The 12,924-nt window shown below is 40.6% G+C and overlaps 1 protein-coding gene across 5 annotated transcripts in view; it reads right to left on the bottom strand.

The window, feature by feature from the left end:
- Positions 1-12,924, bottom strand: part of AP1G1 (adaptor related protein complex 1 subunit gamma 1) — a 50,266-nt gene that overhangs the window by 17,958 nt on the left and 19,384 nt on the right. For 3 of the 5 annotated variants that reach the window (XM_030025247.2, XM_041126117.1, XM_041126119.1), the window contains 9 exons: positions 12,728-12,852; positions 10,020-10,161; positions 8,659-8,755; positions 6,302-6,378; positions 5,057-5,065; positions 2,286-2,381; positions 1,708-1,788; positions 1,358-1,456; positions 869-924 (listed from right to left, as the gene is read on the bottom strand). In XM_030025247.2, coding sequence (XP_029881107.1) covers positions 869-924; positions 1,358-1,456; positions 1,708-1,788; positions 2,286-2,381; positions 5,057-5,065; positions 6,302-6,378; positions 8,659-8,755; positions 10,020-10,161; positions 12,728-12,852 — 782 coding nt within the window. The remainder of the gene's footprint in view (positions 1-868; positions 925-1,357; positions 1,457-1,707; positions 1,789-2,285; positions 2,382-5,056; positions 5,066-6,301; positions 6,379-8,658; positions 8,756-10,019; positions 10,162-12,727; positions 12,853-12,924) is intronic. The other 2 variants (XM_041126120.1, XM_041126118.1) reach the window with 2 other exon arrangements.

Consider the following 12,924-nt stretch of genomic DNA (forward strand, 5'->3'; position numbering starts at 1 on the left):
GGTTATTGGAAAAACCACTTGACTAGATTCAGAAATCCCATGTTAGGAATTAGATCATACACCCAGACTCATCAACTAAGAAGGGCAGGGCCACATTTAAGATTTCCACAGAGAAAAGAACACAACAATGTCCTGGTTTCAGCTGGGATAGAGTTAATTTTCTTTCTAGTAGCTGGTATAGCATTATGTTTTGGATTCAGTATGAGAAAAATGTTGATAGCAACAACTGAAAACATCAGTATTAAGTAGTGTTAGTATACTAAGTCAAGGATTTTTCAGCTTCTCATGCCCAGCCAGCAAGAAGGGCACAAGAAGTTGGGAGGGGACACAGCCAGGACAGCTGACCCAAACTGGCCAAAGTGATATTCCATACCGTGTGACGTCATGCCTAGTATATAAACTGGGGGGAGTTGGCCTGGGGGGCGGATCACTGCTCGGGAACTAACTGGGCATCAGTCGGCAAGTGGTGAACAATTGCATTGTGCATCATTTGTTTTGCATATTCCAATTCTTTTATTATTATTATTGTCATTTTATTATTGTTACTATTATCATTATTAGTTTCTTCCTTTCTGTTCTATTAAACTGTTCTTATCTCAACCCACGAGTTTTATCTTTTTTTTCCGATTCTCTCCCCCATCCCACTGGGTGGAGGGGAAGTGAGTGAGCGGCTGTGTGGTGCTTAGTTGCTGGCTGGGGTTAAACCACAACAACCAAGAAAGAAGAAAGCTAGACAGTCATACTAACCCCAGCAACAGTACTTCCCAATATGGTCTCCTGGAAAGCTCTACTTCAGCATAATCTTTGTGTAATTGCTTCTCACACATTTTAAACTGCATGTTGCCAAAACACACTTCATATAACTTACCTAATATTTTTGTCGTTGTTTAATAAGAAACGGCCTAGGATGTTAATGGCTAACACCTGCAGAAAGAGTTAGGGAACGTCAGTGATCAAAAAAGGCTGCTGGTCATCTTCATTGTTTCAAGATGATTTTAAAGGCAATGTGTCAAAGCTACCATTGCTGTTCTTGGCCAAAAGCATAACATAAAGAACTCTAGAAGCTGCCTAAGCAGAGCAAAAGCTAAGACAAACACAGCACAGGCAGGCTCTCTCCTGCACTCAAGAGAATAGAGTCTGCAGGAAGTTTTGCTTTTTTATTTTTGTTATTTAAAAAAACCCAAACAACCAAACAAACAACCAAACACACACTACTTTCTGAAGAGGCTACAGTCTTATCTAGAGCCAACTGTGGAGCTATTTTTGGGTGAAACAACTTTGCTTCGTGTCCTCTACACAAATTACTCTAATACAAGCCTAGGAAAAAAACCAAAAGGCCATAGCAAAGGCAACTTACTCTCAGTCCACTCTCAGATTTTATGTCCATTATAGTCAGCACAGTTTCATAGAGAATGGCATTTCCCACGTTTTTACTTGTTTCTGTATTAGTAGCAACCTGGAGGAAAGAAACAAAATAAGCAACTCGAATGCATCCAAAACAGATCCCCTTTGTGCTGTTCTGCACAACAGGCAGTGAAACTAACCAATCCCTAGCAAACAAGCATCACGCCTATGAACATGTGTCTCTTGCAGCAAAATTCAGCCCAGCATAGCAAGCAGCTGTATCCTCACCAGTGCTGCTGAATCCAAATTATTAAGAAACCAAAAGAAAAAGTTTAAGCTGCTCATCAACCTTGCAGACCTCACCTGTGCAAGTATATCATTCATTGCTTCACTGGAATCATCATCATTTCGCCCTAAAATTCTTAGCAACCGCAGGATTCGTACCTGTTTGATAAAATAAAGCAAAGAAAAGCTCATCAGATGGCAGTGTTTTACATGGGGGCCATGAAATTCCCAGTACAATTTCTGAGGAGTGCCAAAGAAGCAAAAGAAGCCGCTGATTTCCTTTCCTAAGCAAAATGCTTATCCTTAATAAGACCTTTACCAACAAGAACAGGTTTATGCTGTGCTCATTTTCTTCCCACTAGCCAGAACTGTTAAGAGTACTCCCACTACCCACAGCCTTGCAAGACCAACACGTGTTGCTGCATCTTCCTTTTGTCACACCTTCACATAACATGATAAGGTACTACAACTGCTGTTTAAACTAAGGCAGGTGTCTTTCACTAAGGTAGATGAAGAACATTTGCACAATCAGCTCAAAAAAGACACAAAATCTTAAAATGAACACAGCTGCCCTGAGGTAACCACATCATCACACCTAAGTCTCAAAACACAGCACTAGACTTAAAGCTATTAATACTGTTTGCATCAGTTCTTACCTGCAAAAAGGGGTCACTGATCCCAGACACATCATGCTCTGGTGAATACCCAGACATGATAAGGTTCTTCAGAATACGAACTAATTGGGGAACAAGCTGTGAAGAAGAGAGATGTCCTATTAGGGTGTTGTTCCTTCCCCCGCCACTCCCAGCTTTGAAGTACAGGTCCAAGAACAAATCTTGTATTTGAAAGTAAGTCAGTCTATGGATTCTTCCACAAAGTTCAACCTGCATACCTAGAGTTGATGTTATATGAATACCTACAGCTTAGCTAAGGCACAACTAGAAACAGTTAAGCTGGGACCTGAGCACCATATTGTATCTTTAAAGTACTAAATCTACCAGAGCTTTGCAGTTGAGACCTGAGAGGAAATACCAACTTAAATCCCTCTCTTCATGAAAAGGGCATGTGCTGGGACTATTAAAATGGTATAACTCCAGGACTTCGCTTGCGGGCTTTACATTAGGTCCTGACTCATCTTCAGCAACATCTCCATGGAAGCATCAGGCATAGCGAAGAGTTTTGATCTTTTCAAGTCCTGTACTGCTATGATTAGAGTAAATTATTAAGAATTCCTTCAAGTTTGACACTCCATCCAACTTAGCTTCTAGAAAGAAAAGCTGTGTGATCTGCTTCCTCTCCAAGAGTTTCCAAATAGGGTTGAGAATGCATTTCCCTCAGCCTTCCCCCAGGGCTCTATTGTTAGACTACTTCTCCCCTGCAAGTAGCTCCAGGGTCTATTCTCCCCCTCTTCATCCCAAACTTCTTGGCAAGAGCAGCAATACTAAACGGACTGAATTCTTTGCTTCACGCTGTTAGAAGGGTTCTGCATAATAGCAGAGAAACTGATGGAAGCGCAAAATCACATCAACTTACACTGTTCATATTTTAAAGTTTCTTTCCAACTGTGCAGGCTAAAAAACTTTCCAAAGCAGTTCAGATTCCTCAGATGTTGATGGCACTGGTCTCCCAGTAGACATCTACCCATAGAAATAAGTTACCTTTCAAGACTTGTACACAGCTTTGAAGAAATGCTACCTATTTGTCAAAGTTTGGTTCAACTCCATCTTAGGCATCTCTAGCAATGCGCTGCATGTGTCAGGGCAACTCTGAGGAACTGTAACAGAATTTCTCTATAGATCTCACACATGCTGAACAAGTAATCAGTTCAGGGCAGAACGCAGCAAATAAGCCAATCATTAAAGCAGACAAGCTATAACAAACTTAATATTTATCTCCAAAAACCTTCATAGCAGCTATGAGTAACAAAACAGCCTCAGGGTTGAAGTGGAAGCTCATTTCCAACACATCCTATGAAAAATCTTAAGGTTTAAAGACAAAAACTGGACTCATTTTCACTGAACTGTAAGAGAAAAACCACTCCTGGTGGATGATGTAGACATGTAGAGCTCTACAAGCTTTATTCCTTCCATAGAAAGTTTCTTCTATCCCTCTCAGTGCTGCTATTATTAAAATAACCCAGACACTGGCTGGAGGTGAGGTGACAAACTAGACAGAAGTGTTATGGTGGCTGCACTAAGTGGTTTTTCATTCCTGAAGCATGGCTAGCACCAGGACAGCATCATTCTTTCTCTCAACTCCATGCATGACAATTACAGATTATCAAAATGTTCTCTACAAAACCCTTCCCAACAAATTCACCCTTAAGACTTAATTTTCCTGTCCTTGAGGTGGGCTGCTCCTGCATTCATGTATGCCTACTATGAGTCAGGGATTGCATTCACACCAAATGTTTATCACATCAGAGATTGCTTATAGTAAAGTTGCCACTTCTGACAACATCAAATCAAGATGGTGTTTCAGATTCAGGACAGACAGTAGCAGAAAGTGCCAAAAGTACAATGTGACTTATAGAGCACAACAGCTGCATATAGACATACTAAATGGGCAATGTTTTCTGGACTAAAGTCCTGTACCTCTGTGGTATAGTGCAAGAAGAAAACCAGCTGAATTTCCCCATCACCTATTCCTACCTTTGCTCTTCAGGAATTACATACTCCTCTGAAAACGTACATTTCATAAAAACAAACAAACCATGAATTTCCTATTATCTGCCTTAAAGAGGAATGAACCAAAGGGTGCTGCAACATGTTCCCTCAGGACAGAGTAACAGACAAGTGGAGTGACCTGCTGGAGCATTCCTGGAACCCTTATAAATATTTTCTTTGCCTTCTAACACGCAAGAGTTATCAGGACTGAGGACAGAACAAACAAAGGGAAACATTACAGCCATGGAGATCGGTTGAGGGGCCACCCCCCCAATCTTCTGTAGTCAGATTACACCCATGAAAAATATCAGCAATGCAGCCGTACTCAGTAGCTCTTTGCAGCACAGTAAGCCCACTTACAGGCAGCTAAGTAACTGTCTCTCCTGCTCCCTTTTGGGAATCACTCAAAGTTACCTCATGATTCAGTCAAAACACAAAGCCCAGTTTGCAATAAGAAGAAAGCCCAGGGCTACAGTTTGCATAGGCACAAAAAAATTCCCTAAAGTATTCCTCAAACGAGAGCGAGCTTGAGGAAAGCAGGCTCATGTTTGGAAAAGGCCACAACTGAGATTCAGGGCTGCCATGGCTATAGAGGTTTAGTGACAAGACAAGACCAGCACACAAAAAGCATTAGACAAGTATAACTGAACTAAGCATGTGGCATCAATCACAAATGTGGCATTAAGAGGCGCTGCCTCTCAAGAGACAAACATCTACAGATTCAATGCAAGCATGCACCATCTAGAAGAATTAACTCTTACCTTTTCATTCTAACACACAGCAGGATTCCAAACAGACAAAAGGGACAAAACAGACGAAGCAGGCATTAGGGACAGATCAATGTTATACCATTCACAGCATAAACAACTACAAGAGATAGCTAGAAAAGAATGTACCTAGTACCTAAATTTTGTGGTCTCAGCTACTCTCTCTTTTCCCATGACTATCACCTTAACTGAGCAATTAGTAGCAGGGATGGCTACCTTCAAGATGACCCTAGTCCCACTTTCATTCCTGCTTTCACATACACAATCAGGGCAAGGGAAGATGCATGCCAAAATGCTAAGATGCATCAAAAGGCTGTACTGTTTGAAATTCCTAATGATATAGACAAGCCAAGGAAGAACAGTAAACTGGGCATGCAAATAAATAAGCACCTTTAAGACTTTTCAGAGGAGCAAACAGCCAGTTCTGTTCTACCAGCTTTGTTCAATTTCTCCTTCTTTGGCCAAGAATTCAGCATGACAATCAATGCAATTTTCAGATGCCCTTCTATTGGTAGTCTCATATGGCAATAATACTGCACAGCAAGTTATAGCAAACAGCATAAGGAAGTTTGTGCTGGGGGGGGAAGGAGAAGCAAACATTCCTAACCAGAGGAGGAAGAGTAACGTTCACTCTCAAACCTTTAAGTTAAAATGGAAAATGACATAATATGGCATGCACCAGTGATGAGGTATCTACAGAATTAGAACCCCCATTGATATTTTTGACCTGAGTTTATAAAATTGTGTGGCTGTGGTTAAGGCATTCAGGTATAATGGTATAAGCCTCAGTTTTCTGTCTTTGCCTCTTTTATCTTTAATACATTTGTGATTCCAATGTCACTATGCATTTTAGCTACAAAGAGTGGAAAAAACCCTACGGGAACATCAAAGAGGACAGTTTAAAACTAAGTTTAGGATGAGTTTCATACTGCACAGTCTTAAGACTGATGTTTTGTAACTTACCCACTTATTGAAGGGGATTAAGGCTAGATACACATAAAATTCCTAAATTTAATGATTTTTTTAAAAATTTTTATAACAAGCAGACAGGATCATTAAATTCTTCACCCAAATAGTTGTAAGGATTTTATTAAGACGTGCACACTGCTTTCACTAGGGAGACTAAGAGGATGCATCGGTTAAAAAAAAAACCCAAAAACCCAAATACCCAAAACCCGCCAACCCACCACAAACAAAGCCATGAATATTAACTCTTCAACATTATCAGTTCACACTTACCTTTCTAAAGTGTGCAAGCATGTCTGGGCTTCTCTCACACATCTCTGTGAGGAGGACAACTGATGTGTGAAGAACACCTAAAGGTGAGGAGGGGAAAAAAGTATCTACATTTAACATAATTTCACTGGCTCCATACATGTGACAAAGATCCTACGGAAACAACAGGAAATCATTAAAAGAATATTCTTCTTGAATCAACATATCTACCTCAAAATACATTTGCGCTTGCAGCTGTGCCCAAGGGAAAGCAGGTAACAAAGTGCTCATGTCTTAAAGCTACAACTAATGGCCAATAGAGGAGAGAAACTGGACTGTATCTGCAGAAATCTGCATACTAAATATACAGTCAGATGGTTACAGAGTTGGACTAGATGATCTTTAAGGTCCCTTCCAACCCAAACCATTCTACGATTCTATACAAACATAAGACTCTAGAAGGATGATATATGTTAATTTCATTGTAGGTGTTGGGTTCCTCACACTTCCTGATTTCCTCTTCTGATTTGGGTACCCTAGCTGACCTTATGTGACCTGAACTGGACCCTCCTTAGAAGGTCTCAAAACTCAGTCTAGAGAAAGACTATAACAGACTGCTTGGTCAAGCCAGTGTCTGCACATTGGCAGCCAGCTGCTTGTGCCCTGCCTTAACGAAACCCAGTCAAAGTGTCTCTGAAATTAGTTAGAAAAGGCAAGTCAGTTACAAAACATTCAACTAGATGTCAATGCTAGATAACTTGTCAGCGAGATATAGCCTTGTAAAGCATGCAACTTCAACAATGAGCATTATTTTACATCTGCATTCAGCTGTAACACAGCAATCCTTCTCAGATGCTTTTTCAGTTATTCTTTTTCTGTAGCTGTTAAGTCTGTACTGGAGAAGTCCTGACTCAGAGATTAGAAGCTTGCTTAATAAGCAACATTTTCTACAGAGATGACAGCATTTATATTCCACAATCTATGCAGCTTTCTGACCTACTGCAGGTTCTATCCAAAATTTGTTTTGAAGTATATAAATATCTACCTATAAAGTTTGTGTCACAGCTTTCTTAACACTGACACTGCCTGCTTATCACTGAGACCTCCCAAGGGGCTGCTAAAAGGGTTTCATATATATTCTGCTTCAGAGAAAGCTCAATACAAAGCCCATGGCTAAGACTGGAGGAAAGAAGATGCTGATACTTAAGGATGAGGAAAGCAGAAAGGATGATCCGGTTCCTGAATTCAGGTGAACCTAGACTCAATTCTCTGCTTGGCCAAGGCTTGAAGAGGAGCATTCCCATCTTTACAGAGGGAACAAAACAGCTCTCAGCTTTTCAGGGTTGCACAAGACAAAGACAGAGGATGTCACGCTACCAAGTTGGATCACGTAGGCATCACTTACTGACAGAGTCTAACAGAACATTGCCTATTTGAAGCAGCACCTCGTCTAAACGTTCTGATCATCACATTTTAAATCAAGAAAAACTAGCTGCACACACATGAACGACATTCCACATGCAAACCGTCCTGTACCTCAAAGGTTTATAACACATGTGGGGGGGGGGGAAGGGAAAAAGGCAACAATAGCTTCTCAGGAAGCTACTGTGACCCATTAGCACTTACAACTACCCTGTCTTGACAGAACTTCTCCCTGTGATGGGTTTTCAGCACTGCAAACATCTACTGTAGAACTCCTAGTACACCCACCTTTTTTTTTTTTTAAGGCACATGCTCATTGCAGATGTGCCACAGGACTAAGACTTTGGGAAGTGAGCACTAGGCTTGATACAAATTAGTCAAGGTGTTAATATTAGTATCCCTCTTTAAATAATCTTCTAGAAGCACTTGTGCAAGAAAATGCATTAAAACAGAATAATCTCGCAAAGGACCATTAAAGTGAGAATCTGTTTTATGATGTAGTTCTGCTGAAAAACAGCACTGAAGAAAGACTTTCCTGCCAGTGACATAGGTATCTCAGTCCTGGCAATGCCTGCTAAAATGATGTCAGAGAATCCTATAGTGCTATGCTAACAGAAGACACACAAAAAAAAACCCACCCAAAAAGTGCACTTTAGAGCCCCTTTAGGCAGTGTATTGGATAAAAATCACAAACTTTCCCATTCCACCCACTCTGAAGTGTATCAAAAAACAGGGAGTGAGTTCCTTTTGTCACCGTGCCATGTAAAAGTCCTTCTGACTAGTAGAGTCATACAAATCCCTTCCTTCTGAAGGACATTTGCTTTCACTGCATAGAATTGGGAAGAAACAAATCATACAAATACACCTCAACAATTCCTTCCAAACAAAATGCTTAGGTAGCAAGTGCACCATCCCGTAAAGAATGTCATAGCCTTGCTAAGTAGAGTCTCGGATATTACCATGGTTCTTCTCATTCAGCAAGTTTTTGGTGGCTGGCAGGAACATCTCCATGAGTTCAGGCACCTTTCTAATGACATGAACAGCACACAATGCTGCCTGTACAGGAAAAACAGCTCTGTTAGTACATACTGTAATGACAACAATACACGTTTTGAGAACATCTAGCACAGAGGGAACTATCATGAATTTTGTGATATACAAAGGCCTGGAAAGTTTATGGTACATTTTTCCACCTCTCTACTACAAGTGATACTAAACAGCATCACAGAGAAGATATAAATAGCTTCAATAAAGCTACCACGAGTCACGGGGGAAGCACTGAGCTACAAAGTAATACTCCCACTAGCGATGGTTCATTTTTACATTATTCACTTCAGAAGTGATATTAACTGCAAAGCAGCTCTGCCTTTAATAGGGCTACTTCAGTGTGTCTTCCTGTTGCTAAGGAGGGGATGATGCATTGGAAGCAAATAATTGAATTTATGTCAAATTATGGCTCATTTTCTTTCCCTTGAATATCATCTCTTTCCCCACAAAATAACTTCCTCCTGCAGGTGATGGGTCCTATGAAAAACAAAGGTATACTGCAAAAAAAGTGCCTACTTCTTCTAGGATGCAGAAGCAACAGGAGACACTATTCTTTGCAGCTGCTTGAGAATCAAGTGCACTGAGGGCCTCTTCCCAGAATACAGCAATACCTCTTTGCATTGCTTTCTCTCCAATCTCTCTCTAGATCCAGCACTAGACAAAGAAGTAACAATGCATCTCTTCCTGAATTGTACTGCTCCCCACCCTCCCCAAGACTTAACAATTAAATAAATTTAAAAGAACAAGCGTGATTACACTTTGCAGATGCTGCAGCACACTTCCTATGCAAACAAGACAATTTATAATTGCTTGCCCATTTCAAGCCCTTAACCTTTCTATCTCACATACTACTGTCATCATCATCATCAACAGAAGAGATCGAATAGGTTCAAATCTTCAGATATCAGCCTGCACTGTTAATGATCAAAGTTTCTCTGCACTTATCTGAGAAGATACAGAAATAAAACTGATTACTAGAAGTTTGGGGTTAACATCTGTGAACAGGCGGGTGTTCACATTACCACCAATAACCTTAAGGTAGCGAGTATCAAAATAGAAACAACTGCCTCACCTGTTGGAGGCTTGTCTTTTAGAGGCTTACACACATTCCGGCTATAGATAGACAGGGAGTTTTGACCTCTATCTGTCTTGCACACTGGGAAAATGCTCAGCCAGTGTGATCCAAGCCATCTAGTATTCCAGATATTATCAGGTATTGGATCAATCTTGAGTTTTAATCCATAATAAAGTATTCAAAAGTTCCCTGAAGTACCTTCTTCCTAAGATAGGAGTTGGAAGTTTTGAGGAGCTTTTCCACCTCTCCTGCAAGATCTCTGCACATTTCTGAGGAACCCATGCAGCCAAGAGTGCAGAGTGCCAGCCCCTGCACATATTGCGTGCTGTGATTAAGGTCACTGTAAAGGAGAAGAAAAAAAAAAGCCAATCAGCACGCACAAAGAGAACCTGCACACAAGAAAAAAAAGGCATCTGTATCTACAGTCATCAAACCAGCTGCACACATGGCCCAGCAGAACTCTCCAGATTCTCAGCTATTTGGGAGCATGCCTTAAGGAACAGCAGCAGCTTTGAGTGCATGTACCACAGGGTTTGCTACTACTTCTACTTAGAATCCTCAATTATAAAAATAAAGTACTTGGTTAAAACTATCAGGTGGGTATCTAGGGATTGAGCTGAGATGAGGGAAGACCACAAAGAATCCCATTAAAACTTCTGAAGTAAAGACAAAACATTGTATTTTGGAACTTGCATGCAGAAAAGAACCTAACATGAAGTACAGTCCTGCAGTGACTCTGTGGGTTGTCCCAGTTTAAACACGTTCTAGGACAGGCTTTAGCTTCTGCATTTACAAACCAAACAGTATATAAAAATCTATGTAAAAACATCCTCTATCCTGAGTAAAAACCACAAACCCCACCACTCGCACACCTTGAAAATAATCCATACAGGAATTTTGTTTAGCAATCCTAACTATTCATATGCAAGTTGGAAGTTGCAAGTAGTGGTCAATAAGAAGTTAAACCACCTAACAGTAGATGCTATTCATGAGGCCAGCTACCAATGTCACACTAACTACAAGACAATATAGCTTCCACATGGCAATCCCAACAGCCTTTAAAACTTATTCCTATACTACTTTTCCATGAGACTATTTGGTACTCATGTCGCCACAGTATCCAGGATTCAACAATGTTGAAGAAAGTAAAAAATATGGTTCCTGGTTTGGGAGGCGAGGGGAGCTGGGGATTGCATGACAGGAGAGCTGGGGAAACGAGTGCTATGTAACCAAATGCGCACAACGTGCAGAAAAGCAAGAGACAGTATTCCAGTTGTAACATCAAGCAGCTATGGCAACATGCAGATGAAGGAACAGATAGCACATGCCACTAAATGGGTTGTTTTTTTGTTTCCTTCCTTTAACAAATTTTCAGCAGCTACGTAAAGCCGTGTGTGTAGCAAGTATGTGCTTCACAAGGGTGCTCACTTTTTTTGTATCGAAAGTCTAGGTCTTGCTTTAAAATAATGAAAGACAATGCCATAAATCAAATACCTTAATGTCTAAATAAAAGCAAGACAAAGTAGTACATACAGAAGCCAAAGGAGAAAGCAATAAACAACCCACTGAGATGGTGGGAAGCTGTCCACCAGTTTTGCTCAGCTTCAGTCTGACCCATTTCCAGTTCAAACTCACTACATCCTTACCACACAAATTCAATTTAGCATGAACAGTCAAAAGAGGTGTTAACCTAGCAGCCTGGATCTAATGGAAGAGCCTCACAGGTATGACATTTCAATGAAAAATCTTTAGCCAAGTGTCTCTCCTCTCCTGGACACTAGGTCCAAAGTTAGCAGATCCTCAGGCCCACCATTTTGTCAAGTTTCTTTCCAAGCACTTTGAGGCCACAGTCTAACTGAAGATCAATACTTGACTTGCTAATATCTGGAAGGCTTATGTTCTAAAAGTAACTAATAATAAAAACAGACACACCACACACAACCAAGCAGGCCTCTGGGTACATCAACCCAGTTGTTCCACTCCTGCTCCCATCCATCTTGAAAAGGAGTGTTATTGGAAATGCACCAATCATCACCTACTAAACTATAATGTAAAACAGTCCCTGTTTAACAGCATTTTACTGAGAGAAAAGTAGTAAAAGAAAAAAAAAAATTATTTCCCATCCCCTCTTGTCTGATTTCAGCAAGATGCCAAGCAGACAGCATATCCCCAGTTGCTGCCTTGCTTCCAAGGAAAACCATTAATCAGGACCGTTAGGCCAACCTTAAAAAGAAAGCAGGATATGCAGCCTTGATCCTTGAAATTGGACGACTCTTCAGAGCTCATCAGCAGAAGTCCAGTAAACAAACACAGGACAACATGGCTGCAGCAATATATATGACTTTGTGACATACAATGGCCAGTCCAGCCTACAAAGTTTTAACAGTGTTATAAAAACATCCTGATTCAGTTGTATTTAAAAGGTGCATGGACCTTTATTGATGCTGCATTACTGCTTGCCTGGCTCTTTCCTACTGCAAGCTGGAAGATAACTAATTCACAGAAATGGAAGAGAGCTCTTTACAACAATTAGAGGTCTTCTGCACTGGCTGAGCATCTTACTGTGGTCATTTCATCTTCCTGAATTTATTTAACATGACCTCCAGAAACACATACTACCATTCTGTAGCAGTAGTTAAATGAAGTGTTGTTTGCCACATACACCTCTTCAGGACCAATGCAATTTTATATTCTCTTCCCTCCAAGGAAGCTAGACAGGATCATCCAATACAGTACCATACTAGAACAGTCTTGTATGGTCACCAGCATACAACCAATTGAAGATACCAGTTTTCTAACACAAGGGAAAAAACACTAAAGTACTCAAAATATCACTGTCAGGAGTGTACTTTCAGATCCTGAAACCTCAAAGCATGTGTTGATGGAGAGAGAGGTGGTACCCTTACTTCTTGATGCAATTGGTCATAAGAAGATGGACATCCTGTCTCTCATCCAGCAGCAACATGGCACCTAAATACCCAATGCGCTTGTCTGTGAATTTCTGAGAGGCAATGAGCTTGAGGCACTCCAACTGGAAAAAAAAAAAGGAAAAAAAGAAGAAAAAAAAAAAAAAGACAGAATTAGCTTAAACTACTTCTTAGCT

The sequence above is a fragment of the Aquila chrysaetos genome, chromosome 9 (genome assembly GCF_900496995.4).
Source record: "Aquila chrysaetos chrysaetos chromosome 9, bAquChr1.4, whole genome shotgun sequence".
Taxonomy (NCBI): domain Eukaryota; kingdom Metazoa; phylum Chordata; class Aves; order Accipitriformes; family Accipitridae; genus Aquila; species Aquila chrysaetos.